At 45.3% G+C, this 26,836-nt stretch overlaps 2 protein-coding genes across 6 annotated transcripts; both read left to right on the top strand.

The window, feature by feature from the left end:
• Positions 1-309: 309 nt before the first annotated feature.
• Positions 310-18,060, top strand: LOC124348837. 3 transcript variants are annotated; one of them, XM_046799163.1, is made up of 6 exons: positions 310-1,311; positions 1,382-1,529; positions 2,561-2,753; positions 11,289-11,897; positions 13,891-17,498; positions 17,573-18,060. In XM_046799163.1, exons 4-6 carry the CDS (start codon positions 11,530-11,532, stop codon positions 17,953-17,955), a joined length of 4,359 nt encoding a protein of 1,452 aa, XP_046655119.1. In that variant the 5' UTR covers positions 310-1,311; positions 1,382-1,529; positions 2,561-2,753; positions 11,289-11,529; the 3' UTR covers positions 17,956-18,060. The 3 variants fall into 3 exon arrangements, with proteins under 3 accessions (XP_046655119.1, XP_046655117.1, XP_046655118.1); XM_046799161.1 differs by lacking the exons at positions 310-1,311; positions 1,382-1,529; positions 2,561-2,753 and adding an exon at positions 3,083-3,621; XM_046799162.1 differs by lacking the exons at positions 310-1,311; positions 1,382-1,529; positions 2,561-2,753 and adding an exon at positions 7,852-8,044.
• Positions 18,061-18,885: 825 nt separating this feature from the next.
• LOC124348985 (adhesive plaque matrix protein-like) lies at positions 18,886-26,711 on the top strand. 3 transcript variants are annotated; one of them, XM_046799430.1, is made up of 7 exons: positions 18,886-19,023; positions 22,524-22,737; positions 22,810-22,976; positions 24,571-24,688; positions 25,348-25,536; positions 25,614-26,342; positions 26,416-26,711. In XM_046799430.1, exons 2-7 carry the CDS (start codon positions 22,672-22,674, stop codon positions 26,530-26,532), a joined length of 1,386 nt encoding a protein of 461 aa, XP_046655386.1. In that variant the 5' UTR covers positions 18,886-19,023; positions 22,524-22,671; the 3' UTR covers positions 26,533-26,711. The 3 variants fall into 3 exon arrangements, with proteins under 3 accessions (XP_046655386.1, XP_046655385.1, XP_046655387.1); XM_046799429.1 differs by having other exon boundaries at positions 18,889-19,023; positions 22,524-22,976; XM_046799431.1 differs by lacking the exon at positions 18,886-19,023 and having other exon boundaries at positions 22,704-22,976; positions 24,549-24,688.
• Positions 26,712-26,836: the final 125 nt, after the last annotated feature.

Here is a 26,836-nt window from a genome sequence, read left to right on the forward strand (position 1 = left end):
GGAAAAAAAGGGAGAGAGAGAGAGAGAGAGAGAAGAACGGGCGAAAATGAGCACGCTGGTCTCTTCCCCATTTTTCTTTACTTTTTGGGCGTGAAATCATTTCAAAAAAGCTTCTTCTTTTTTTATTCGCATTTCCATTGAAACCATTATTATTTCGTTTCTTTCATTTTTGTGTGTGTCTGTTGCAAATACAGCGGCGAAAGAAAGAAAGAAGAACTTGAAAAATGTTCGGTTTTTCTTTCGGGACTGGAGGAGAGAAGAAAGAAGAAGAAGAAAAAAAAAGAGAATGGCCTTTCTGCGGAATGCGCACATTTTTTTTGTTTTTTGTCCGTGTCCGTAGGGGGAGACGAGAGCTGTTGAAAGTTGAAAAGAAGAAAAGTCGCCAGCAGATTGGAGCTGGACGTGAAAACAAGCGACGAACTTTTCCCGAGTCTTATTTCCATAGCGAATGGATGGGGTAAAAGCCAATTTGAAAAGCTTCTTCCGCCCGATCGATTGGTCTCCCCTCCTATTGGACGGCGACACGGCGTAAGTGAGTCTGCCAATGGAAAATGGAGAACAATGGATCGGATGGAAATTGAAGCGTGAAGAGCTCAAGGGATCTCAAAACAGTTGTCCCCTAGCACTTTAAATGGACTCGACTATCTTTTTTTGGGTGAGTAGAAAAAAAAGGGAAATTTCCCCTTTTTTGCTGTCACAAAATGGTGAAACGAGTTTCTGATTTTTGATGAAAAGACGCGAAACAAAAAATTACATCCATGTGGCAGCCAAAATTTCGAAATCCAGCACAATCCATCCGTGCGAAAGGAGCGTGTCGTGCCGCTCCAAAGGCCATTTTCATATTTTTTTTTTCACTGATTAATTTATTTCTTTTGAAATTTTGTTTCCATCGAGATTGCGTCGTGGAGGAGGAGGACCAGAAAAAATCCATCAGCTCCGTATCAGCCGGTTTCATTACGGATTAGAGTCGCTACGCCTCTCTAATGGTCCCTCACAGCACAGCACACACACACACTGATGGCTGAGCCAAAACTTTCACTCCCGAGTTTTGCTCGACTTGATAATCTCAAAGATTTGGAAATGATGATGAAAATGGATGGCGGCGATGGAGGTAGTTGTAGGAGGAGATGGAGAGATATTCAATTAGCACCGGCGACTGGACCCCGGACCGACTGGACCGGACTAACCAATTTGGTGGTTACGGTGGAAGGGAGAACAACAGCGCGGGCGATTCATCATCCAATCTGCCCCAAGTTCAATGAGCCGTGCGGGCATGGCCCCCTTGAGCTTTTTTTCTCCTCTTCTCCTGACGTAACGTTCCATAATAAATAATAAATCGTCGGCATCATTATTTGAAAGAAATTCCCTTTTTCTTTTCCAGATGCTCGTCACGTTTTCCCTCTTTTTCCGATGTGGGGGGAGGAGGGTGTTCCACGCACAGCGGCTACAATCTCCAAAAGTTTGCGTGAGTTCCAGCAATGAAACAACAGCCAAACAAAATCATCGCCTTCCAGATATATAAAAAAACGGTAGTCTTTCAAGTTTTTATTTTTATTATTATTATTTTTCGCCAGTCGTCCTTTTATTTTTTAAACCAAAAAATCCTATCTAAAAATAAAAGCGGCGGGTGAAGAGGTCGTACCAACAATTCGACCCCGGCGAGCATTTAAAAACCATTAAAAAATAAAAGCGAGATGATTATTTCGGAGGTTTGAGACACACACACACACACCTGTTGATTGAACCACCCAATCGTCGTCCCAAACGGTTTTTGACGTCTTTGTTCACTTTTATTGGTTTTTCTTTTTGTTCTCTCCGCTCTCTCGGATATCATTATTAAATTCTGTTGACTTTTTTCGGGTAATTTTTATTGGGACGTTCGCTTCGATGGCGTTTCCGCTTCTTCCCTTTCTGTCACGGAACTAAAACCGCCGCCTCACATAATGACGTGCGCCTTTATTGTTTTGAAAACAGGAAAAAAAAAAAAAAAAGAGGCTGGAAAAATATTTTCGGGTCCCCCCCACACATTTTTAACACGACGCTGGTTGTGTGTACATGCATATACTTTTGCGTCTGTCTCTCTCTCTCTCCGCTTCTTTTTTATTATTCCGGCATTCTCTTTCCCCTCCAGTTTTCCGTTCATCCACCTGGAATGCCCGCCCCCTTTTTTCTCTCTCTTCTTTCCTTCATTCCGTGTGCGTGCGTATGTATAAATATAACGCACCTGTGTGTCTGCCTTGTGTGTGTGCGTTGTGCTGCTGACAGTTTGCCCAGTGGCGTTTTCATTCTTCTCTTTTTCTTGGGATTTTTATTTCAAACAACGAGCCGGAATTCCATCCAGAATGCGTACAGCGATGATGACCAGTTTCTTCTTTTTGGACTTAACAAACGGAATGACGGGACAGACATCCCGGGGGACATGGGGAAGGAGGGGTCTAATGAAACAACAACGACATCTCGTCCCCCTTCTTCTTCTTTTCTAGCTGATATGATTTAGGACTCTTGTATGATGATTATTATGTTCAATTGTCTCAATGTTGTGATTATTATGACGGTACAGGTAGAGCAGGAGGAGCCGAAAGGGGACAGGTTATATGATGTGTCGTCTGGTCCTACTGCTGCTGACGCTCGATGACGTCTATAGTGGCAGAGTGCTGGGGCTTCCAGTCCTTCCATCTCCTTCCAGTTAGCTCGGAGAAAGAAAATAGACCTGCGACCGCGTCCGACTCCGGTTCTGCTACACCGGAGAAAAGGTAAGAGAACTGCGCGCTACCCCCTCGGGGTCCTTCTTTTTCCCCCCGTCTACATGTAACATTTTACCTTTATGCGTTTTCCAAGAGAGAGAAGAAAAATACGTAGAAGTAGGTGGAGTTTAGATGGGTCGGTGGGGGTACGTGTATATGTGTGGAAGAGGGAGAGAGAGAATTAGGACCGCCCCGGTGAATAACACTGCGTGTGAGCCGCCGTGAGGCGAAACATTCGGGCAGGAGGTGAGGTGGGGTGGTGAAGGGGGGAAAATGGAAAAGAGGTGGCGGAGGCGGCGGCGGCGGTCGTGTGGTTGCTGTATAGCCGGCCGTGGTGTTTTTCTGTTGTGCCAGTCGGAATCCAACTTCGCTGCGGATTAGTAGTGTGTCCATCGTTTAGATTTCGGTTGAAGAATAATCATTACTTCCACCACCATCCCCCCACTCGTAAACATTGTGTCGGGATCGGACAGGTGCACACAGCCCAGCGCCCATGTGCACAGTGTGTCGAGTGTCGCTACCAGCACCTTCTGAACCGACTTCTACTCGTCCGTGTGACTCTTGTCAGCCGCTCATTTCTCTTACACACGGATACAAACGCCGAGACGTCCAAAAAGTTTTCATTTCGTTTGCCATTTGACACGCGGCGACTTGCCGACAACTTGGCCGGGAAAAAAAGTTGTCGATTCGAATTTGACCATCTTCTGTTGTCGTAGTAGCGGGAAAGACATTTGGCTGTTACGTCATTATCTGATCGGCCATCGTCGACACCATGACCTGATCTTCCATTTTGGATTTGTGTTTTTCTTCTTTTTTTTCTTCTTCTTCTTCTTTTTGTTCCGTTCGAAAATTCCCGCCTTGGAAAGGACTCGCCAAGGTACCGTTGCTCCTTCTTCTTCTTCTTCTTCTTCTTCTTCTTCTTGTCGTCTTGATTCTCTTGTGAAACTCGAATTGAGGTCGCCTTGTCTTATTATTATGTGTGCACTATCATCCCCTCTCCTTCTCCGTCCATTCTCCTCCACCAAACTCACGCCCGATATGGAAAAGAAGAAGAAGAAGAAGAAGAAGAAAGAAAGAGAATAAAAGAGAATGCCGAAGGAGAACAACTCACGACGATCGACTCTATAGCCCCACGCGCTCGCCCTTTTTTCACCCAAAAGTTCACCGTTCGCATAGGGCGTCCCTCTTTTTTTCTTTCTCCGTGTGTGTGATACGTGCCGTGTGTGTGTTATTGGGGACACACAGGAAGTTGAAGCTCTTGTGTGTGTGTCTATTTCGCCGGGAAAAAAAAAAACGAACTTTCGGTGGGGGGGTTAGGTCTCTTGGCCATGTAAGGAGAGGTACCGTTTTTCGTGTTGTGTGTAACCAACTGGTTTCACGGGTCACCAACTGACGTAGTAGTAGTAGTATAGCACTCATGTTTTTGCGGCTTTGGCTTAACACGGCCCGAAAAGAAACAAAAACAAACGAGACAACTTGATTTCAAATGAGTTGCAGCCGAGCGAGTTGCAATGGTCGATCGGCCTGGATGACCATCGCTCACATTTAGACATCTGATTTGCGTGAGGCAGACGTGGAAAAAGACTTGCAACCAAAAATTTAAAAAAAACCCTCAAGGTGGTGATGGCGGTTTCTTCTTCTCCTATCTCTACCTTGTGCGGTTTCTCTGTCGAAAAACCCGAAAAAAAGTTTGAGGTCTCCGTTGGCTGCGCAATGTAATAATAAGCCAACAGCTCTTGGGGTAATTACCAGACATACTACTACTGTGGATGGGCCGTGTGTTTTGCTTCTCTGCCTCCTCATTTCCGAAACATTCGTCTCTGCCCATTATATCAACTAAACAGCGCCATTTTTTCCGTCTCTCTCTCTCTCTGCCGGCCGCAGAAAAAAGATGAGCTAGACATAAAAAAGCGCCTTCTAAATATAAATAAATAAATAGAAGAAGAAGAAGAAAAGTCCTTTGGGCGATTGCTGACCGTAAGGCGATTTTGACTTTCAAACCTTAATTTTTGTTTTGTTTTCGTTTCTGTTCTGACCGTGTCCGTCCGTCCGTCCGTCCGTCTTTGTAAAATCTACCCCCCCATTGATTGGTGCGGCCCAGGTGATTTTTTGATAGCGTCGCCAACGGTCGACGACGAGGTCCAGATTCTTTGACTTGTTGCAACAATGGGGAAAGGAAAGAAAAGACATGCGCATTCTTTTGTTTGTTGCGTGATATTTTTCACAACTTCCCTCGAAAGGCGCAGAAAAGAGCGTCGACATTCCCGCTCCTCGGACGGGCACAATCACACTCGGCTGCGACTCGACACACACGATACAAATTCATTCTTTTGATTACGACGACGATGATGATGATGGGGATTATTATTATTATTATCATTAAAATGCAGTCCCCGTAATGATGATTTCAGTTTGGACCGGCTCACGAAACTTCATCGCCGACTGGTGGTGGTGGTGGCATTTGTCTTATTCCCGTGAATGCCTTTGCCAACTTGGCAATGATCTTGTTGCTGTGTGTGTGTGTAACGTTACAGTCTGCGCCAGTCTTTTGTTCTGCGATGGCCAAACAGACAACAAAGACGGAAACATTCCTGCTGGCTCTTCCGACCGTAACCTGTTGAATAACGCGCTCTACACATGGTCGCCAGTGGTGGGATGGTTGTCATTGTTCCACCACCTCCACCCCAAACGGCCAACCATCCAACGGAATTCCGACCGCCGTTGATCAAATAACACCCCCCTCACCTTTATTTCCCGTTTCACAAGGTCTGAACTTTGTTTTCTCTCTCCCGTCAAAATCAAATTGAGTTTTCTGCTATTGATAAAAAAGTAAAACGTGATTTAATTACGGAATTGAATTGAAGAATAGGAGGAATCAATTCGGGGTAGAAGGGCTAACTGCTAACTGGATTTTCTGAAGGGAGCGAGGCGGAGGTAAAAGTTTAGCAGTTCTCTACACGCTCGGTGGTTGGAAAAGGGTAAAAGTTTGTCGTCGTCGTCGGTGACTCACAGAGAGTCACAAAAGTTTCTATTTTTTCTCTCCTTTTTTGTTCACGGCGGATTGTGTGTGTGCGCTGCGCAACGACGACGAGTTCTCACATTTTCTGTTCGTGAGACTTTGGTGAACTCGACGTCATACAGCCGACGACCGCGCCAGCCCTTTTGATTCTATTATTTTCTCTCTCCCCCCTTGTGATGTGCATATGACAGTAGTAGTAAGTAAGTAGGAGTAGTAGTAAACAACCCCCCTCGCCTTTCAGTCCAACCCTCCTCCTCCCATCTTGTGTTTTTCCGAGGCTTTCGTCTACCTAATTACATTCGAGGAAACTTGTAAAAGCTTCTACCTTCCACCCACACACACGGTGCCGCCGCCGCCTCCGCCGTCGAATTTTGTTATTTTATTTTTTCCTCGTTTGCCAATTTTTCTGTTTCGGCCGGACACGATGGCGTCAATGCCCCCCCCCCCCCCCCATGCGTCGTGCAGCTTTGCATACTGAAATCAATCAACGCGGATAGAATTTGTTGTTTGAGGTTTGATCAATTCTGGACGCCGGCAGTTTGTTGGTGGCGCTGTTGACGTCAGTGGGCATTTAGACGTTTGTGGTTGAACGGTATCCATCCCACACACCTATTCCGGAATATAATATCACCTTACCCGCAAACGATACACCTCCTTCTAGATTATACCTACCCACCTCCCGTGTGGGAATTTTATCGTGAGTGTGTGTGTGTGTGTGTGCCTTGAATATTGAATAACGTATGGCAACTAGCAACAACCTGACAAGCGATGGATCACGTCCGGTTTTTCAAGTTTTTAAGGACGGCCTTCGGTTTTGTTTTGTTTTTCCTGTTTTTGTTTCTACCAACCCCCCAACGTTAGCGGAATGTTTTCAGTTTTTACCACGTCACGTTCAATTTCTGAATAGATCCACACGAGAGATCGATCGATTTCTCATGGAAATTGGATCCCCCGAAACAACCGTCTGTTGAACAAATGGGAATCGGAGAAAAGGAAGGATAAAACACACACACACACACACACAACTAAATACTTTCCAGGAATTTTTGTTTCGATTGTTTTCTTCGCCATTTTCTTATTTTTTTCCCCCTCTTGGCGGAGAGCGCAAGACACGAAATAAAAACGTGTGTCACGACACGATACACACAACTACAACAACGGCAGCTGATGGTAATTTAAGAGGCTGAGGCCCAAGGGCCTTTTGGCAAACTTTTCCCAAGCTAGAATAAAAGTTGCAGCAACAGAAACTTTTCTTTTTTTGATTTTTGGCCACGCTCCATTGCCTTCACCCCCTTTTTTTTCACTGCGTTGTTGTTGTTGTTGTTGGTGCTGGCCTCATGCTACCCCCCAGCATCATTTATTGCATCAGAGGCCGAGCCTAAAGCACATCAAATGGGCACTCCTATCTCTCCAACGTCCTTTATCGTCCGGTTACTTTTATTTCTTATTTCTTTCTGCGCTGTCCTTTTTTTCCATGCGATGCATGTGCATAACACAATGCAAATATTCCGTCAAAAAGCTTTTCAATGCGCAACAGCCACCCACAAAAAAAAGGGAAAGGCTTTTTTTCGGTGTAACGATCAACACTTGCACGTACAAGATGGAAAAGAGAAAGAGCTTAGTATAATAATAATATTCCAAGACTCCCCCGCAGTAAATTCCAATCAGATATGCTGGTGGCTGACTGGATGGAGCCAGGCCAGCGCCACATCAGTCCTTGAAATACTATACTTTACGTACACACCGGGTTGGGGGCCTTTATTTATTTATTGGCTAATGTTGCACAAATCATTCTTTCTGTCCGTTTGACGATTCATTTTGTTTACGACTCTCTCTCTCTCGTTCGTTCGTTTTTTTCTTTACCTTTCATGTGATTATATAATTACATGCGCGCGCTGGTAGATATATACGCCAAAAAAATTCTCTTTGCCATTTCACAAGATGTTGTATGAGGAAAGAAGTCGTATATTTTTCTTTCCATCTTTTAATATTATAATAGTGGTCAAGGGCAGCTGCAAAAAAAAAAAGCAAAAATCTGGCGATGATTCGCCATGGCCGCACCGAGTTCAGTCCCGGTTTCGGCTTGTTGATTTCTTTATTCAGTTCCTGACAGTGGCCGCTTAGAGACGTGTGTTGTGTTGACTTGCGTTACTGAGGGGAAAAAAAAAAGAACTTGTTTTTGAGAGAGAAAAGAAAATTTAATGAGTGAACAAATTTCTAGTCGCCGTTCAAACCGAGTGGCGCGTAAACGAAATTTCATCGTCTTCCATTTAATTGCCGTGTAAGGATCTTTTTTTTTATATTATCATGTTTTTAATTGTTAAGTCGTTATACGTTGATTATTTTATGGACGCCGTGGTGGTGGGTCTGCAGTTGTTCTGCAACGCTGGACTTTAAGTCGAATTTTGTAAGAGAAAAGTTGGCTACAGTTTTGGTGGTTGTTTTGGCTCCTTTTGGCTTGGCTGAATTCGTTGAAAGGGAAAGTGGATCTCGCGTGTACGAATGTGGACCGCAATTCGTGAATGTTGTTCGCAGTTGCGCAGCGTTTCGCTCTGCGGTCGGCGCTCACGTTTGTTGACGCAAGTGGCCAACAAACCCAATCTCCCCCACCCCCAACTGCCCACCTTCTCTTTTTTTGTTCCCCCCCCCCCCCTTCCCTGCCAATGAGTTTAATGAACGAGGCTAGCAACAGGCGACAACAAAATATCACTTGCCTCCAGTGGACGACAATGTCCGGACGACCAGTCGCAGATGGGCGGCAATAAAATTGGTGGCGGATATTGGCGAATGTAATCTAATCGCAAACACGAACGCAAGAGGTGGGAGTCACAGTGTGTTGTTGCGGTGGTTGGTCAACCGATCGCAACGGATGGACGATGCGATCAGTTGGACACACGTTGGAGTGTCACAAATATTGCGATTTCGTTACGGCGCAATATTCGCCATCCATAATCAATCCAATTACCTGATTATTCACTTGATTGGCCAAGTGGATCGTCTTTATCGTGGGGTGGAAACGAGGAAGAATCCTTCTGGGTTGTGAAACCCTTTTTGTGTGTGTCTGTGTGTGCGAAAGAAAAACTGTTGGCCACGTCTGGCCGTTTTTCTCTCGGCCCGATGGGAATGTAACAAACTCACGCGGGCCGGCCACGCAGCTGCTCCTCTTGCACCTGAGCTTCCCCACAAGGTTGGGAGCATTAAAAACTCGAACTCTTCGACTCCTGCTGGCTCTATCCAGCGTTATACGAGCGTCCGAGCGAGTGGAAAACGTGTAAAAAAAAAGAAAGACGGAAATGTAGCCTTTTTATTTTTGTTAACTTTTCTTTCTCTAGTTTTATAGGTATATATAATACTACATGTAAGCTTGTTTGGCACACAGTCTGGACTGAAGGCAGCCAGCTGTGCTGTTTTCTGTCTTTTCGTTCAGGTTAAAACCTTTTTATTCTCAGTTTCTTTTGTGGGTTAACACCCCGATTCCAGGGAAACACAGCGAGAAGAAGAAGAAGGAAATAAAATGACCAGAAATTGAAACAGGTTTATGCGTTTCATTGGAAATTTGGATTCGGCCGATTGAACAGGAAATTTGTCCGTTTTCATGTCTGGTAAACAGGGTGGCGACGACCGGACATGGAGACGATGACGTCACGATAACATCACCATCATCATCATCCACCATTTTGACGACCGACGGTTTTTTGGTGTTTTCACTTTGAATATTCAAAATAGCAACAACCAAACAACAACAACCTGGCAGGCATTTTCGTATCTCTTTAACGAGTTCCTCCACTTTTATTTTGAAAGTGGAAAAGAAGTAGGTGGGGGGGGGGGATATTCCTTGAACGCTGATGGCCGTCTTATCTATGACGGATGATGTTGTTGTGTGTGTTCTGTCGGCTGTATGTTGTTGCCGTTGTTTAGCGTTTCGTGATCGAATCAACTTTTTCCCCCTCCATCTCCATCCGAGGAGAGCCGCGCGGCAATTGGCCTACATATTCTCTACGTGTACGACCTCCACCCTAATAATGATTGCAGCAGCAGCAGCTTTTTATTTCATTTCGTTTTTTATTTTTTATTTTTACCTCACGGAGGAAGTCTGATCTCTCGGAATTGTGTCTCCAGGGCCGTGTCGTTCATTATTTATTCCAGGTAGTATAGATATTTGCGAGCTGCGTGTATATTGTATAATCGAGTCGCTTCAGGGAGGGCTATTGTCTTCCCCCCCCCCCCTTTTTCGAGTTCCCCTCAATTGTCAAGGACTTACCTTTTTACATCAAATGACACACAAAAAGACAAGAAAAAAAAGGAGAATGGAAGAAAATTTCCCCAGGATTTAAAAAAAAAAAAATCCATCGCCCTCCTTTTTGATTTTCTCATCCGGATGCAAAGCGAAAGACAAACGAGATCAAAGTGCCAACAAGATCAACTAGATTCAATATCGCATTTTCTTTTGAACAAAAAAAAAATCTTAAATATTTATTTTGCGCCCTTGTTCTCTTTTTTTGTTTGGTTTCTCTTCGTTTAATGATTTCCGTTCGCCATTTTGAAAAAAAGGACTGGTGTGCCCAGGTGTACGGCGAGAGAGAAGCCACATCTGCCAATCCTCCTGAAAAAGAAACCAAAGCCAAATGAATGCTTGTGCGTGTGTGTGTGTGTTTAAAAACGTGGAGTTAGTATTTAGTATTTAGTATTTGATACTATACAAACAAATACTAAGACACTGCCCGGTTGACCTATTGGGCGAGGAGGGGGATTTTCGTCCAATCCGCAAAGGCGGAAGGAAACAATTTTTGGAAATTTTCCGCGTGAGAAAAATTAGACGTCGTGGTTATTAAAAAATCTAAAAAAGAAAAACAACAAAACAAAATTTCTTGTGAAAAACTCCTGGAAGAAATTAACCGGAAGTTGAGAACGACTTGCGGCTGGATATATTTTTTTTTATTTTAAGGGTGTGGAGGTACTTCCTTTCCCAATGGGTAACCACCGCCCACCTCAACTCTTCTTCTTCTATTTTTCTGTTAAATTAGTTATTTTCATATTTTTAGATTTCTATTCGGATGCGTCGTTTTCTTCTTCTTTCCCTTTTTTTTTACCTTTGGGTTATTATGATTTCGTGACCGCGCTCGGACGTCCTGCCCTTCCGGCTGGAAAACTATTTCACACTTACCCGAGTTCTTGCGTCGTTGGAAGCCAACCTGTGTAACTGACCAGCAGTTGCCGTTGTTGTTGTTCTTCTTATTCATAAAAATCGATGGCCTGCTGCGTTTTCTTTATTTTCCTTTTTTTTTTTTAAATTTAAGTAGCCAAACGTTTCCGGCGCTCTAGAGTATTGTAAACCTCCCACCCACCCACCACCGATCACTTTGCCCAATATATAAATTCGACTGTCTGGTTTCGTTGTCCCGTCTCGTTTTTCCGGCCGATTCGTTTCTATTTTGATTGGATTTTCTTTCTCTTTTTTCCCGACTGATTTATGTCCGTGCACCCCGAAAATGTCTCATAATTACCGTTGTTATTATGTTATGCAGGAAAAATATCGTCGCTTGGTTGTAGTGTAGTCTACTCCTCTGCGGCCGGAAGAGAGAGAGAGAGAGAGAATAGACTTGAGTGGTTTCCCTCATTTCTCTCCTTCAACGTCCGTCGCTGTCCGTTCCGGCGGCTGTAACCCAACACACGCGGAAACCGCAGCGACGCGCGATCGTTTTTGTCCATAGAGTCCGGCCAACTTTCTCCGGCGATTGTAAGAAAAAAGAGAAAAACGAAAAAAAAATGGGCAATACAAACTCGTCACCTCGCTACCGATCGCGCAGTCCGGATCCGTCGTCGCTGGATCAGACTTGGAACAACAGTTATCCGAAAGCCGAGCGCGAGCGCAGTAACCGATCGCAGTGGCAACAACAACAACAACAGGCTCAACACCACCAACAACAACAACACCAACCAAATCAAGCGAAACAAAAGCATTCGTCAGGAGGTTATCCGGCATCATCGGCTTCCGGTAGCGGCGTCATGGTCAACGGCCACCTCAATTCCGCTCACTACGATCAATTCGAACAGGAATGCATCCAGCACCAGCAGCAGCAGCAGAACCACCACCAGTCAAAATTATCGGATCAACAGCCTCTACGCTTCGCCAGGTGCGTCAAAGTTTGCAAAACAATTGCTCAGACTACTAGAAATTTGGGACATGATTCTTTCCCCCTACCGTATCCCGACGTAGTAAATTCCGGGCTATCCATTGCGATGTTGCGGGTCGTTAACGGAGTCCCCTTTTTTTTCTTATTTGAAGCGAAGGGTCGAAGCGGGATCTTGCGGTTGCACGGCTCGGTAGTAGTTGTCGTCGTTTATCATCAGAAAAAAAGATTGAGCCCAGCTAACCCGTACGAACGAGGTCCAACCAAGCTGATTGGTTGTATAGTATTAGTATAACCCCATCATTGCTTCTAATATAAAGTTAATAGTAGCCCAGCACCGAACTCGGTCCGGTCGCATCTAGCCAGACGGCCGGTAAAGAACTAACGAAAAAACCCAAAACAAAAGATTACCGTTTTTACGGCTGTCTTACCTTTTGTTTGCACACAATTTATGATTATTGTTATTTTTCACCAAATTATCTTGTCTTTGTTGTTGTTGTTGTTGTTGGAGCTTAGATAGTGGTAGTAGTATTATAGATAAGTACAGTTTGTCTACTGCTTTTTTGAGGTCAGGTGTCTAATGGTATTTTTTCCCCTGTGAAATGTCATCAGAGTAGCCTGGCCATAGCACCCGGTTTGCTTAGAGTTTCCGAGCTTCCTTATTTTTACTACTATTACAGCTGATATTCATTCAGGACGCACACAAAAATGTACTGTTGTCTATTCATTGAGAAGTGTCTGCAATTATAGCGGAGAATAATTTAATGATTGTGCACGGCAGTCGAGACACGACCATATGCTCCGCTGGTGGCCTATAGGCCAGTAGTGGAGCCGGGAGAAAAAGAGGTCAGCTAGACTTTGTTAACTATCGATAATGTCCCGCACAGCTATTTGGGGTAGGACACGGTTGCGCTCAGCATTTCCTCTAGTGAGAAAAAACAAAAAAACAAAACAACCATGGCTCTACTAGCCCGCACTCGTATAATCCAAAAGTGTAATCCTTTTGGGAAATCGAGGACAAAAGAGTTTGGAAGAGTCGTCGACTCCTTTTTTTTCCCCATTCGCCATTCGTTATTGATTTTTATGGACAGTCCATCGAGTGTCCTATACAACATAGACGACGGTCGCCCAGCAGTTGGAAAAAGAAAGAAACTGTGAACACAATTTCTTTTAATGCAATCGTAATGATATTACCCCGTTTTTCTATTTATTTTTACAATAGATAGTTTTACCATGGCTATTATAGGATTTGTCCCATTTTCTCTTTTGAAAAAGAATCTCCCAGCCGAAGCATCGCAAGTGTCCTGCTGGCCAAAAACGTCGATAACCTTTTAGAGATTATATTGATGGCCGCTGCTGGTGCTATTGAGAGAGAGGAAGCCATTGCGATTGCTAGACGTCGGGAGAAAACGCTGGATCCACTCTTATTATATAGTCGGTGCCGTATATACAAAACTAGTACTTTTCTTCTCCTGTGATATGATTACAGTTATTCGTCCGTGAAGTTCGTTTGATGTAGTCAGGGGCAATCGATTTATAGGACAGTCAACTCAAAGAAATCGCCTTTCTCTTCCGCAATCAGCGAGGGCCCCCGAATTCGCCCCTTACGACACACGTAATCGAGTCCCTCTGGGACACGGAATAAAGCTCAGCTCTCCCTTTTTTACTCCGCACAGCAATCACTTCGCCATCCATCCAGTCGAGTATTGAAGCCGACGGTGAAGACGAATCGTATCTGAAGGCTATTGTATTATCCTTTCTCTCTTTTCTCCCCAAGCGCTGTTCTTTTTTTTTCGTGATGAATTGGCGAGTTTCCTTTTCCATCCGACGGCGGGGGAGGAGTAGACCCAAGTCAAAAGAAAATTAGAAAGCGAATCGAGTTTTCATTTCGAAAATCCACATTTTACGGGCTAGGGAAAAGTTATGGCGGGAGTGAGAGCTCAGCTGACTGTACGTGTTGCTGTAGAATGAATGATGACCGAATTGTTTGATTTAGATACGGACCGGGTGTTGCAGAGGCTCCTGTCCAGCAAGCCAAGAAGATTCGGGTCTTGCCCATGGCAGCCAACGGGGCCACGGGCACTACCGGAGTGGGCGCCGTCAAGTTAAGAGCTACCGATAATGGTCTGGCCCTGCAGAAAGTCGGGACTCTTCACATCGCCAATCGCAACAAGTTGACCGAGTTGAATCACAACCTCATCGTCGCCGATCAACCCGAGCCGCCCATCATCCCCAACCTCCTGGCCAACGTCGCCGACGAGATGCGGAGTCCGACGCCGGATTACGACGCCAACAACAAGCAGCAGCGCTCGTCCAGTGGCAGCCGAAAACCCTCAAAGAGCAAGAAGAATTCCAAAGCCAAAGCTCCCAACACGGCCCCGTCCACTCCGGCGGCTTCGGCCAAATCCGGCAGCAGCAGTCGAGTGGATCACGACGGCCAGCAGCCGACCAGTGGAGGGGGCAAATCGAGTGGACGCGGTAAACTGAGACTCTTCAAAACCAAATCGACCGATGGCAAAGCGGCCGACTCGGAGAACGGACGCATCCGGGCTCGCAGTATGGAATATCTCCGTGCGGATGTGGCCGACGAGACGCAGGAAGTCCGCCGTCGTCACAACAACAGCCGGGAAGATCTGTCGGGCGACGAATCTCTGCTGGCCTTCATCAAAAACGGCCCAGTGACGGTTTTCAGCAGCCAGAAGAAACTGAACGGAACCATGACGGATGACGACGATTGGGAGGAGATGCATCCGTCGTCTTCCTTCGTACGAGTTCCGGCCGAACAGCAGGCAAACACCAGCATCAACAGCAACAACAACAACAACAACAACAGCAAGCCACAACAGTTTTACTTTGGCATGGCACCGGGTGATGTCGCCGTAGCCGCCGGCCCGGCTGACGCTCCGGCCAGCACCGCCCAGTCGCTGGATCTCGACGAGGAAAGTCGACGAGTGATGGAAGAGTTTGACGCCGTGCTGGCGGAGAGCAAAAGCGGAATCGATCGGAAATCGGAACAAGACGAAAAGGAAGTTGTCCGTCTTCGGCAGTCGACCAGGCGGGCGTCGAAAAGTGCCAGCAGCAGCAGCAGCAGCTCCAACCAGCCAAGGCGCCACTCGTCCACTCCCCCGCCCGTCATCCGCCACTCGTCCAGCAGTCGCCGGGCAACTCTACACGAAGACCAACTGGATCACGACGACGATTACGATCAGGACATTGCACTCAGTCTGAGACCCACCCTGCCCAAGAAACCTCAACAATTGCCCAGATTTTCGCCGTCGGCGGCCTGGAGGGCCCTGGGCCAGTCGGACAATTACCACCAGCGCTCCAGCTCGATGAGCAGCGTTAGCAACAACAAGCTCAACGCATCCAGCAGCAAGGCCAGTGACATGAGCGCCATGGATCTGAGCGACGAGGAGGATGAAGATGAGGACGTCATGGAGGAGAGGATCGCCAAGAACGCGCTCCGACCCGTGGCCCCGCATCCGCCTCGCATTTCTAACGAGAAATCGGCCGATTCCGGCATTTCCGGCGACGCCGGCAGTCCAGATGCGGCCATGGTGGCCAGCGGTGGCGCCAGCGGTCGAGACAAGCCTCTGGCCATGTCCTCGCCGGTGCCTCCGCAGCAGCAACGGAATCAGTTGCAGAGCAACTGGACTCCCCAACAGGATCTATTGGACGATGACAGTAGCAACAGCAGCAGTGATGACGAGGCCGGCAATCACATGAAACGTGGCGCCCGCAACGGCTCCTGCTTCCCGTCCAGCAAACAGCGCAACTCGTTGGATCCAACACCTCCCAAGATCATCCCGAAATCTCAAATGTTCAACGACTCTTCCATGACGGATCAGACGGGCGGATCACGCTCCTCTTCCATGTCCAAAGGAGGGCGCAAGTATCGCAAACGGAACGAGACGGGCGGAAGCAGTCGGACCGGGGACGAAGGAACTGGCGGATCCGCCGGCGCCGGGGCTCATTGCATTCCGCAAAAGTACAACAGTTTGCGCAAATTGAAACGATCCGTTTCCGGGGCTTTCGCTACGGCCTTCCGCCGGGGCAAATGTTCGCCATCCGACGACGACCACGACGACGAAGAGTGTGCGACTCGTGTGGGTCACCATTCATCCGGCAACAATTGCGACGACGGCAACTGGATGCTGAGCCGCAGCGCTCCCAATTCGGTCCTCAACGGATCTGTTGGCGGTGACGATGGATCGTATCCGTCGATCCGCAAATTGCAGAGCCGCTCAGAGGCCGACCTTCTGGCCCAGCAAAGTCACGGTGGATTCGTCCATATTGGCCAACAGTATCCGGCCTACAGCCAGCCGTCCGTCTTGTCCACGCAGAGGATCGTCTACTTGCCGCAATACGATTCGCGGATCGTCTCTGCCCATCAGCGCCAGCCGCGCCTGGGCCGCCCCGTGTCCATGGACCAGTCGGACATGATGCGGCGAGCCAGGTCGGCGGATGCCGTCTTCCTGGAAGCCAAGAAGCAATCGGTCGGCCAACGTTTGTTTGGCAGCGGCCAGTCGCCCGGTAGCAAGAAATTCACGTTCCAGTCAACGGTGCGCGTCCACGAGAAGCGTCTGCTGGAGGAGAAACTGTCGAAAGAAGCGGAACACAAGGAGCGGAAGCGTCTGCAAGAGACGCAGGCCATGCAGCGAGTGGAGGAGGAATTCCAGAAGAAGAGAGCCAGGGAGAAGGCCAACATCCGGCAGCAGTTGCGGGTCCTCCAGCTGGATCACTACAAACATCAAGAACAGCTGATGATTCTACGAGAGCAGCAGCACCACCAGCAGCAGAGAATCGCTCGGCTTGATCCGGAAGGAGCTCCCTCTTCCATTTCGCACCATCGCACATCGAGCGATGAGCTTCCTGTCCAGCAGTCGCCGCCCGTTAGGAAATCCGCGAACGCTCGATCGACAGCTGCCGTCGAGTCTCGAGACAAGCGGAAGGAACCGACTATTGTTACATCGACTCCAGTTTCCGCCTTGCAGCAATTGCGGAACAACCGAGGCAAATCGAGCAACATCCGTTCGGAAGACGTGGTCGATTCCGCAAAGAAGAAGACGACGATCCAGCCGCAAATGGACTACCGTCGGGAAGTCATCAACAGTTCACGTTCCCGATCGGCTGCAATCACCACGACTCAATCCGGAATTCCGGCCGGAACATCGAACGGAGTCGCTCAATTCGCTGATCACCGGCCGAATAACAACAACCCCGAGCGCAATAATAACAACAACAACAATAGCAACGCCGTCGCCACTGCCGCCCAGCAGAAGAAGAAATCCAGCAGCAACATTTACAGACGGCTGGCCGAAATCACATCGGAAGAGGAGAGCATCTCGTCTCCGCCCCCTGTCCCTACCATTCTGGCCCGCTCATCCAATCCATCGGGAATGAATGTTAAGCAGCCGGCCCCGCCTCAGTCCAGATTGTCCGCCACGCCCGTCCAGCAGCACGTAGTCAGTAGCACCAACGGCAACCCAACCAACAACGGCAAAGTGATGACCCAAGAATTGAGCGAATACCGTCAAGAACGTCGCGAGTACCACGACTTCCGCAGTCCCCGTCTCCATCAGCAGCAATTGATTACATCCCCAGGTATGAAAATGATTTGGCTTAGTTAAGGTGAAGGACGGACGAATCTTGATTAACTTTGCAATTGAAATATTCAGGTCGATATTATGGAGCTGGACAGCCGGGCCACCGAGTGCTGCCGTCATCGGCGGCATCTTCGTCGACGTCTTCCGCAATTTCCAACAAGATGCAATCGGATAATTACCGCTGGGACTTTGCTCACGGCGGACGTGGTGGACACCACATGCCGGCCCATCCTTCTGTCATGAAATCGACGCCGACGCCGCAGTCGGTTGCAACCTGGCAGCATCACCACCACCAGGCCCAGCTGTTGCAACAACAGCAGCAGCAGCCTCCAGTCTTTTCGTCAAGGCAACAGCAGCAGCAGGATTACCATCACCATCATCATTTCTACAAGATGGCATCACCACCAGCCGATGTCGTCATGATGCATAGGACGCCGCAGCAGCGCCACCACTAATTTGAGCAACTATTCCGCTATATCACATACCATGAATTGAATTGAATATCGGTCTTCCATTTATAGCTTTTGTACTTTTGATTCTTTGTCTTTGTGTAATTTAGAAAGAGAAAAAAAAAACAGAAATCTGTAGATCTTCTTGTCGAGTGTTGATGACTCCACAATAAGTGCCTGTAGCCAATCAAAAAACAACATATGTGTCTTTTTTTTAAAAATTACGCTGGCGAAAACGACGAAATGAAATGTGCGGTGAAAAAAAATGGCTTTAAAAATGGTTTAAAAATTCTGTTTTCCACTACGATTTGCGCCCGTCGTCCCCAATTTTTCCTTCAGTTTACAACAAAACAATCAACCAAAAATAAAAACAAAAAAGACATTTTTTTTTACAGTTTTTTGTCAAAGTGTCGGATGTTCTTTTTTGTTGTCGCTCCCGTTTGACCGTTTATGTTGTACAGAATGACAATGCTGTTTGTATACATTTATATAGCAGACTATCTCCATTCAATACATTTGAAATCCATTTCGCTCTAATCCTTTTACAAAATATGTGAAGATGTCCTATTCCGCTCTCTAAAACCCCGGCGGAGTTTAGCAGGAAAATTGGATAAAATTCTCTGACTCGGGGAGTGGGAGCTAATAACGGGATCGTTAAAGTTATTCCGAGAATCGCCGAACTTCGTGAGTCTCGGATTTCATCTTTCATTAATGTAGGCTCGCCCACCTGCATTTTCAACATTCACAATAATCGATATCCTCCAACAATCTCTTATGATATAATCCTGCCAATAGGAATTATTATTACTACTGTGCTTTGCTTCGGAACAAGTTTTTTTTAAAATTCTTATTATTTATTATTTATTTTCAAATTGTTATCGAATTTTACAACTCATTACCTGGTCACCAGGTGGCAGCATTATTAAGGCAAACAACATGATCACGAACAAGTCTCGAGTTCATTTCAATCAGAAAGTGGTTTTTATCTCACGGTACCATGGAAATCAACTTTGATTTAACGACCTTCGTGCAACCAGAGTCCCGTTTCGTCTTATCCGACATTCGATCATTGAGGTAATTATGTTTCTGCTTTATTTTTGACCTTGTGCTCACTACAACTTTACTACTTTAGTGCTTGTCAACATATTCCAATTCCTTTTGATATGGGTTTATACGACTGAGTCACCTGCAGTAAATACTTATTTATAACTGCAGTTCCCGTTCGATCGGTTAAACTTATTATACCCACACTTATATATATCTAGATGTAGAAATCTTTTATAGAGAAATGGTTGCTGAATTCCTGGGAATGTAGGCCACGATCTAGAGCCTGTCCATTGAACTTTTTGCTCTGGTAAACCAAGGAAATGAAAATTTAGCTATAAGTGACCTCTATCATTATGTCAATTGTCAACCGTCAAACAATTGTCTTCCAAAAATTCCCAATTGCTCAATGGCATGTTGTTAAATTGATGTCTTTGAAATCATATTGAGAGGACTGATGTTTGTTGATGGCTGTCATTAAAGCTAGTTCAGTAATATCTATGATTTATCCATTAATATATAACTCAGACAATAAAGGGTAGCATTATATTCTTCATCATATTTTTATTTTGCCTGATGGTTCTGTCTGAAGACCAGCTTAATCTGGAATGTTGCCTCCTCCCCCACCCCCTCTTTGACCGATTTATATTCGTATCAGTATTATTACAGTATATAGGTCTCGACACCCTTGATCCAATATCCTCGAAGGATTTACGATGGGAGCATGTCAGCTGACAGAAGCCCTTGTCTTTGCAAATAAGGACGCGTGATGGAAAGGAAGTCTTGAGTGGTTATTTTCCTTCTCCTCGTCGACACGAATACGACCTTTTTGAAAATTTGACTTGCAAAAGTTCTATAATCCTCCCTGACGTATTTTAAAATGGATGACATCCAAAGTTGATTATTTAACGGACGGCTTGCAGAGAGACGCTTGATCCTCATGGTATTCGACGGTTGGGATAGGATTTAGGACCGAGACATTGTCCACATACTGCGTAGAATAAATAACTAATAACTCGAGAAGAACGGGAATGTTTTATGAGTTGCCTTTGGCTGCTCAAGAAGCAATTTAGATTCAAATTTCCGCTGTAATTTGCATAGCGTCGCATTGGTTATTGGTTTTCCTTTGGGGAATGTTTTATCCTAAATTTAGCATTCAAAAAAGAGAGCTGGCTTTTTTGTTTTTGGCGTTCTACTCGGAACAAAGATTAAACTTCAGCAGTCAGGTCCTTGTAACGTGAAAGATTCTGTGCCATTGCTTTCGAAGGACGTTGCCTCCTAATGCGCCATTAATTATTTAGACATGCTTTCTTTCCTTTTATTTCTTCTGTCAAATAGTAATGAGTTTTATTGCCAGGTAGTAGTAGCCTGCACACCGGCCACTTGTATTTCTCTTTATTTCTCCCGCTTTCCCCGAAAATAGACAGCAGAGAGTGGGTGTAGAGTGTGTAAGTAGTACAGCTGAGTTTCCCATTTCGATTGCCACGAGATACTTTGTTTGAGTCTGCAAGTCACCAGCCAAACTCTCCGCATTTGAAGTAGGGACTAAAGCTATTTGTTAGTTATGTTGGCGGCAACAGCAGCAGCAGCTGACTGATGCAGGCTCACAGAAAGGAAAGTTTCCTGTTTTGGCGTTGATGCATGGATTCCTCAGCTGCCTTGTCCATTGAACCGCCAACAGCTCCGCACCAGTCCACTTGATTGGAACTCAATTGTGCAGCAGGGACAACATGTGCTGCTACAAACTACTTTGTTATGAAGACCCTAGTTTGCCGTAGGTTGCGTAGTCAGTCGAAAACAGAAGCCTCAAAATCGAGACCAGAATTTGTAATGTGTCCGCAATAGGCTTCCACTTTGATAAACATGCCAAACATTCTTCCACACTCGGCTGAGTAGATAGACCTAGTTTCATTTTTTCGTGCTCAGCTATTTTATTTTTCATTTTCAAAATAAACAGGAAGTAGCATAACAAAAGACTGGCATGCATCAGCCAAAAAATATGTGTCGTGTTCTTATCGATCGGCGAGAAAAAGTAGCATTCATACATGAAAGGCTACTACTACATATAAAACTACTGCGCCCTGTCATTCTTTTTACCATAAAAATGTCTCGAGACTTTTATTCGACTCTCGTGATTGTTTATAGTATTTCTTCTGCTTTTCTTTGGAATGGAAAGACCACGTTATATTGGCTCTTGACTTTGTGAATCTTCTTTTTGGTATTTGCCGGAATTGTCGATACGTGAGGTCACGTCAACTCAAAGTGTTTGCCAAGTCGCCCAAGTTTGTCGAAAGATTTTTCATTCTTCTTTTTTTCTTGATAATGTAAACACCAAGAAACGTGGGGGATTGCTTGCGTTTGCGTCGACAAATCGCTCTATCTTAGCATCATGTCCAAAAGCGTGAACATCACCATATTATACTACTAGCAATGCCTGTTTTGTGTGTGTCGCCAAACGTCAAAGGTCGTCGTGTGCGTTTCTTTCGGCCGTTTTCTTTGGGTGTGTGCGAAGCTGTTGGCGGTATCGACCGCGGCCGTGGCCTTTGTGATTGAGTTTCGTGATGCGCTTCCAACGCTTCAAGGCTAAGTACTCCCGCTGGGGAATGTTGTAACGAAAATAAAGTTGGCGGCAAATCAAAAAGAGGAAGAAGAGCGTTGATGGATGATTCAACGCATGTCGCAATCGTTATCAAAGATTCACTTGTTTTCTGTTTGTTGACTGAATAGTCAATTTTGCGATCGATGCATTTGAAAAATGGTGTTACATCTAAGACAGCAGCAATCTTTTTATATAAAGACGGTTGGGATTTCTTTTTATTTCTGTTACTTGAATAGTTTTGGGGGGAAAAGCCTAAAAGCTCTTATCGTAGTGCATCAGCCACTGAAATGGATGCATGCGTGCGGCGCTCCTCGACGCTGGCGTCACATGGGAGTGAGACCTAGACGGCAATGAAATTTCCTTTTACATTCATGGCAATCGAGTTTATATATAAATTTTCATCCGGAATCGTAATTTCCCCTCCGATTGTAATTCTAAAAGGAAATCAAGCCAGATTCCCACCCGTTTATGGCAAGTTAAAAATCGATGTAGAGATCAGCTTCTTTATTGAATTTCCTCAATTTCTCTTCACATTGAGAGAGGTGCCTCTAATTTTCACGGAATTTCCATCCATTCGAATTGCTTTTTCAACCCAAATTGTTCGACGGAGTAGAAATAAATCACTTGCTCGTGCGTGCCACTCTTTCCCTCGGCGATCTAAATAACTACAAAAGCTCGGCTCCATGGCCACTCATCTCAATTTGATTCGGTTTCCAATCACTCGTGATGGGATGGAAAAACCACACGACAGGTGTAAATCTTTTCTACTATTTCATGCACGTGTTGTCGTATTCGAAATAGTCGTCGAGTTGAATGCCTTTTTGCTCTATAACGGGACTCTGAATATTTTTTACGATGAAATTTGTGCCCCCTTCCAATTCAATCACGCAATCTCAGTTATTTTTCTTTTCTTCCCGTGTAAAATGTTTAGGTAAAGGGGGAGAAGAAACGACGACAACTCAACAATCCAAGTGATGGCACGATGACGACTACCTACTCGCCGTCGGATGGCCCATTTTCCCGCTCTGAGAGACGGAGAAATGGTGTGAAGCCTAACGGTGGAAGAGCTGAAGGAGGAAATGGAGGGCAGTAGTCTCACGCATTCTATGCAGCACGCACACACAAGAAAACACACACAACATATGGTCTACATTTTCCTCAGTTATTTTATTTTATTTTATTTATTTTTTGGTTTTCTTTTTATCCACTTTTTCCAGGGCACTGTTGGATGGCCATCAGTCGACTATCATCCTCCGAAGCGTGCGGGTTTCTTCACTGGTTTTTCTCACTCCATTCTTTTGCCCGTTTTCGTTTGTTTCCTGCTGCTAGCGCGGCTCACAATTCTCAACGCCGTTGACGGAAATCGGCGGTTAACATCCAGTCAGTAAGTTGACCAACTCCTCGTTTGGTTTCCTCTTTCTTTATTGAGACTGTCGAAAACCCTTTGTTAACCAGCCGCTTCTTGCTGATTTTTTTCTCTTTTCTTCATTCGCCTTTCTATTGAACCCAACTGGCATGTTTCTTTAAAGACAGTCAGTTCATCCTGTCATTGGAATCCAGCGCGGAATATTATCGTTGATATCAGCCAGGGTCCCCGTGGAAAATTAGAAATAGCACATTTCCAAGTACCGTACTAAAAACATGACAGATGCAACCCCCAGGAGGAAAATTGTGGCATGCAAGGGAAACATCCTCTCGGCTATTACGTCTGTCACCGTGAGGCTTGGTTCCGATTTTTTGTTTTAAATGATCCTGAACGAGACGTCAGCCCAGACTAAAAGTAATTCCATTTTTTAAATGATGATAGAAGAAGTAGGACAGGCCAAAGTCTGGAAAAGCAAATAATGAAAGGAGGCTAGTTTTTTGCCAACACGTTTCACTTGGGATAGGTCGCATCATTTACGCCTGTTATGCCGTGAATTGTCTTTAATCGCTGAACGTGAGCTCTTCTTGTCTTAGGTGATGAATTAATGGGAATATGACGTAAAAGTCATTTTTGTTTTTACACAATTCTTACAACATCGTAGCAGATGATTTGAAAAAATAGGGCGGCGTTGCGAAATGTTTAGAAAATTTTAGCTTTAAATCATACCGATAATAAACGTTCGACTTGGCATTGAAGCGTGTCCAACAAGTTGCTTTTACTTGATATTTGGTCAGTACCCATTATTATTAACCGGCGTACACTGGTTTGGCGCGTGTCTATTCACCGAGATAATCGCTAGATTTGGCAATCGAATTTTGCCGCGTCCGTTTTTATATGTTTCAAAAGGTAGACATTATATAGGATGGAAGGGGTAGTTGGGGAGATCGAGTTTAGGAATCGGTGTCGAGGACGCGAGGCTCAGCCACGCCTTGATTTTGAATTATTTTTTTCAACCAAAGGCCCTAAGCCGTTCACTCGTCTTTATTTCATTGTCGGTCCGCGCCCATCAACGGGCCGTCGTCGCCGCTCTCCTCACGCTCCCTCGGTGAAGGATAATTGCGAGCAATGCAGGAGAAGGCCAATTCCCTAAAACCAATAGATACAAGGCTCTGCCTCATTACAGGTAGTTTATAATAATAAACTACCATGTGCGTGTTATTTTATGAACGGACCTCCACCACGCCCAGTATGGTCGTCTGAGCCAAATAACAATTCTCTTGCGGAGACTTTTGCGGTAGAAATGGAGCAGACGCACTTGGGTTTCCCTTTCGAAATCCTACCACGGATTCATTGGTTCAACTTTTCGTTTCGTTCGGCTTTTCGTGCCGTGGTTATTAAGGGGGGGAAACGCATTTGACAAGGGTGTGGTCTGACTCCCTCTCTCCTTCCTTTTAAGTCTTGTACCACGTAGACTCTCTCGTATCGCTGTCGTAGCGCGAAATTGCCAACTTTTTTCGCTCTCAGTTTACGTTGGTTTTCTCGGTCGTCTAGATCATCATCAAGTCGTGTTGCTTCTCGCCCTCACACCAGATTTCTTTTGCTTTGCTTGGAGGTTCCGCTCTCGTGCATCGTCTCTTCCCATCATGAAGCCGAGCATTCTTCTACGTTTGACCATGGTCCTCTGCGTCAGCTGCCTAGCCGTGACTTCCGCCGCAAGATCAACGAAGCCGGTAAAGTTGATTTTGTTCCACTGACCGTTTTTATCTTGTTTTCCTGCTGCGGCGACTCTATTGTTTGGTAACTACTACAATCTCATTTACCCAATGGGGGGCTAGATCATCAACTTTGTGATCCGTATTTTCGTTTTGATTGCACGACACCACTTGTGATTGATTTAACTCTACGGGATGTCTTGATGGTTGTGTTGTGCTGTCTGTATGGAAAGACTGTCGAGAGGCTTCGTATTAATTGCGAACATCGTTAGTGAGATCCGGCGCTATAAATGGAAACATCTAAAGGACTTGTAATCTTAGACATAGTGCATATAGCCCACCAATGCTTAACGAGTGCCTATGTTGTGCTTGGGGGTCGTTTGCGAAACAAACCATTGCATAAGGACATTAAAAGGAGGACATTCCATTGGAATGGTTCCATTTGCGGTTTGCAGAAAAAGAACTACTCTGTTCTAATGGACTTTAATTTACCAGTGGATTTATGGCAACGAACATCACTACATAGGGCCAAGTCGAAATGCTGATGGGGAAATTTATCCTTTGTTCTTTTTTTAATACTTTACATCAGCCCGTAATTTTGACCTTCTTCTATTGTCGTTTTCTGGGTGGATAAAATAATTTGTATTGTTTTCTTTTGGAACTTTATTTTTTAACAGGAAGGAGAACGACGCCAGATTTTCCGTGATGAAGTCGCCCATATGAAAGGAATCAAACGACCTGAATTAGTCAATCAACAGGGGTATTTCCCGCCGCAAGAACAAGATCACTACGAGCGGCCGACTAAACCAGCGTACCAAGATAATTATCCACCAGGGAATCAAGGCGACTATAAGCCAACGTATCAGGTACGTGACGATAATAATGCGACCTATGTAGCGACAATATACTAGATTGACCAAAGACTTAACAAAAGACTGATTAGGACAATTATGAACCGCCTAACCAAGACGTCGATTACCCATCGAATTATGGCGACAGACCTCCGTACCAAGAAAACTATAAACCTTCGTATGAAGGCGATTACAATCCAAATTACCAAGATGAGGAGAACCCTCCTTACCAAGACGATTACAAACCAACTTATGAGGATGATTACAGACCGAGTTATCAGGATGACTACAAACCCGCTTATGACGACAAGCCGACCTATGGTGAAGATAACAAGCCATGGCAGAACACTCAGGACGAATTCAAACTGCCATTTGACGATGACAAAAATTCTTTCTTTAAACCAGTCGATTTTGACATCAACTTTTATGGCTCTGATCACCAGAAACCCGAAGCGGAATACGACGGATACGACCAATATGAAGATCCGAAACCTTACGTCCCTCCCCCACCGCAATACGACGACTATGAACCAGTGAAACCTGTAGTCTCTAAACCATATAAACCTATAGTACCAAAACCGTACAAACCCCGGCCTACCTACCCAAAGGAAATAGTTCTGCTGCAGCCCAGCACGGCCCTCAAGTCGAACGCCTATGCCGACAAATACACCACCCCTAGTTATCGTCCCAGCCACATTCCTGGCAATCCCGGAGAAGACTACCCAAATTACACGGCCATACCGGAGACTTTCTTCGACTGCTTGAATTTGAAAAACGCCGATTTCAGCTACATGTTCTCCGATCCGGAAGCTGGATGCCAGGTGTGTTTAAATCATTCAGTGTAATAGTTGAATTGTTTCGTGATATTTCAATATTTCATCCCTCGTCGTATAGGTATTTCACACCTGTCATCATGATGGTCGTCAGGATTCTTTCTTGTGTCCGCTTGGTACGATATTCGACGTCGAATCACAGACTTGCGATTGGTGGTTTAATGTTCGATGTATTTAAACAGACAATTTATGAGAAATGATATTTAAATTTAATAATTTACCGTGTTTTTCTTAGCACTAGCATAGTAAAAAAAACAAAACAGTGTCTAATGACCGTGTTGAAATATCTATATAAAAAATAAGAAAAACTGGGTTTGCTATGTGACAGAGAGAAATATACCTCTTCTTAATTTCAAACTTTTTTCCAAGTTCGGCATTTTATCATTTTGCTTTTTTTACTGCTTAAGGTGCGGTACACGATTTTTAGAAAATGAAACAAGACCTCACGAAGGGATTTGACAGTGATCCACTTTTCGACATAG

Source organism: Daphnia pulicaria, chromosome 7, assembly GCF_021234035.1.
Source record: "Daphnia pulicaria isolate SC F1-1A chromosome 7, SC_F0-13Bv2, whole genome shotgun sequence".
Classification (NCBI taxonomy): domain Eukaryota; kingdom Metazoa; phylum Arthropoda; class Branchiopoda; order Diplostraca; family Daphniidae; genus Daphnia; species Daphnia pulicaria.

What these genes read in the sequence shown, in the direction of transcription:
- LOC124348985 (XM_046799429.1), top strand. Translation starts at nt 22,672, where the DNA reads ATGGAGGGCAGTAGTCTCACGCATTCTATGCAGCACGCACACACAAGA. An exon ending in CCGCAAGATCAACGAAGCCG is followed by an intron (nt 24,689 to 25,347) that starts GTAAAGTTGATT and finishes ATTTTTTAACAG; the next exon opens with GAAGGAGAACGACGCCAGAT. An exon ending in ATCCGGAAGCTGGATGCCAG is followed by an intron (nt 26,343 to 26,415) that starts GTGTGTTTAAAT and finishes CTCGTCGTATAG; the next exon opens with GTATTTCACACCTGTCATCA.
- LOC124348837 (XM_046799163.1), top strand. Translation starts at nt 11,530, where the DNA reads ATGGGCAATACAAACTCGTCACCTCGCTACCGATCGCGCAGTCCGGAT. An exon ending in CAGCCTCTACGCTTCGCCAG is followed by an intron (nt 11,898 to 13,890) that starts GTGCGTCAAAGT and finishes TGTTTGATTTAG; the next exon opens with ATACGGACCGGGTGTTGCAG. An exon ending in GCAATTGATTACATCCCCAG is followed by an intron (nt 17,499 to 17,572) that starts GTATGAAAATGA and finishes TGAAATATTCAG; the next exon opens with GTCGATATTATGGAGCTGGA.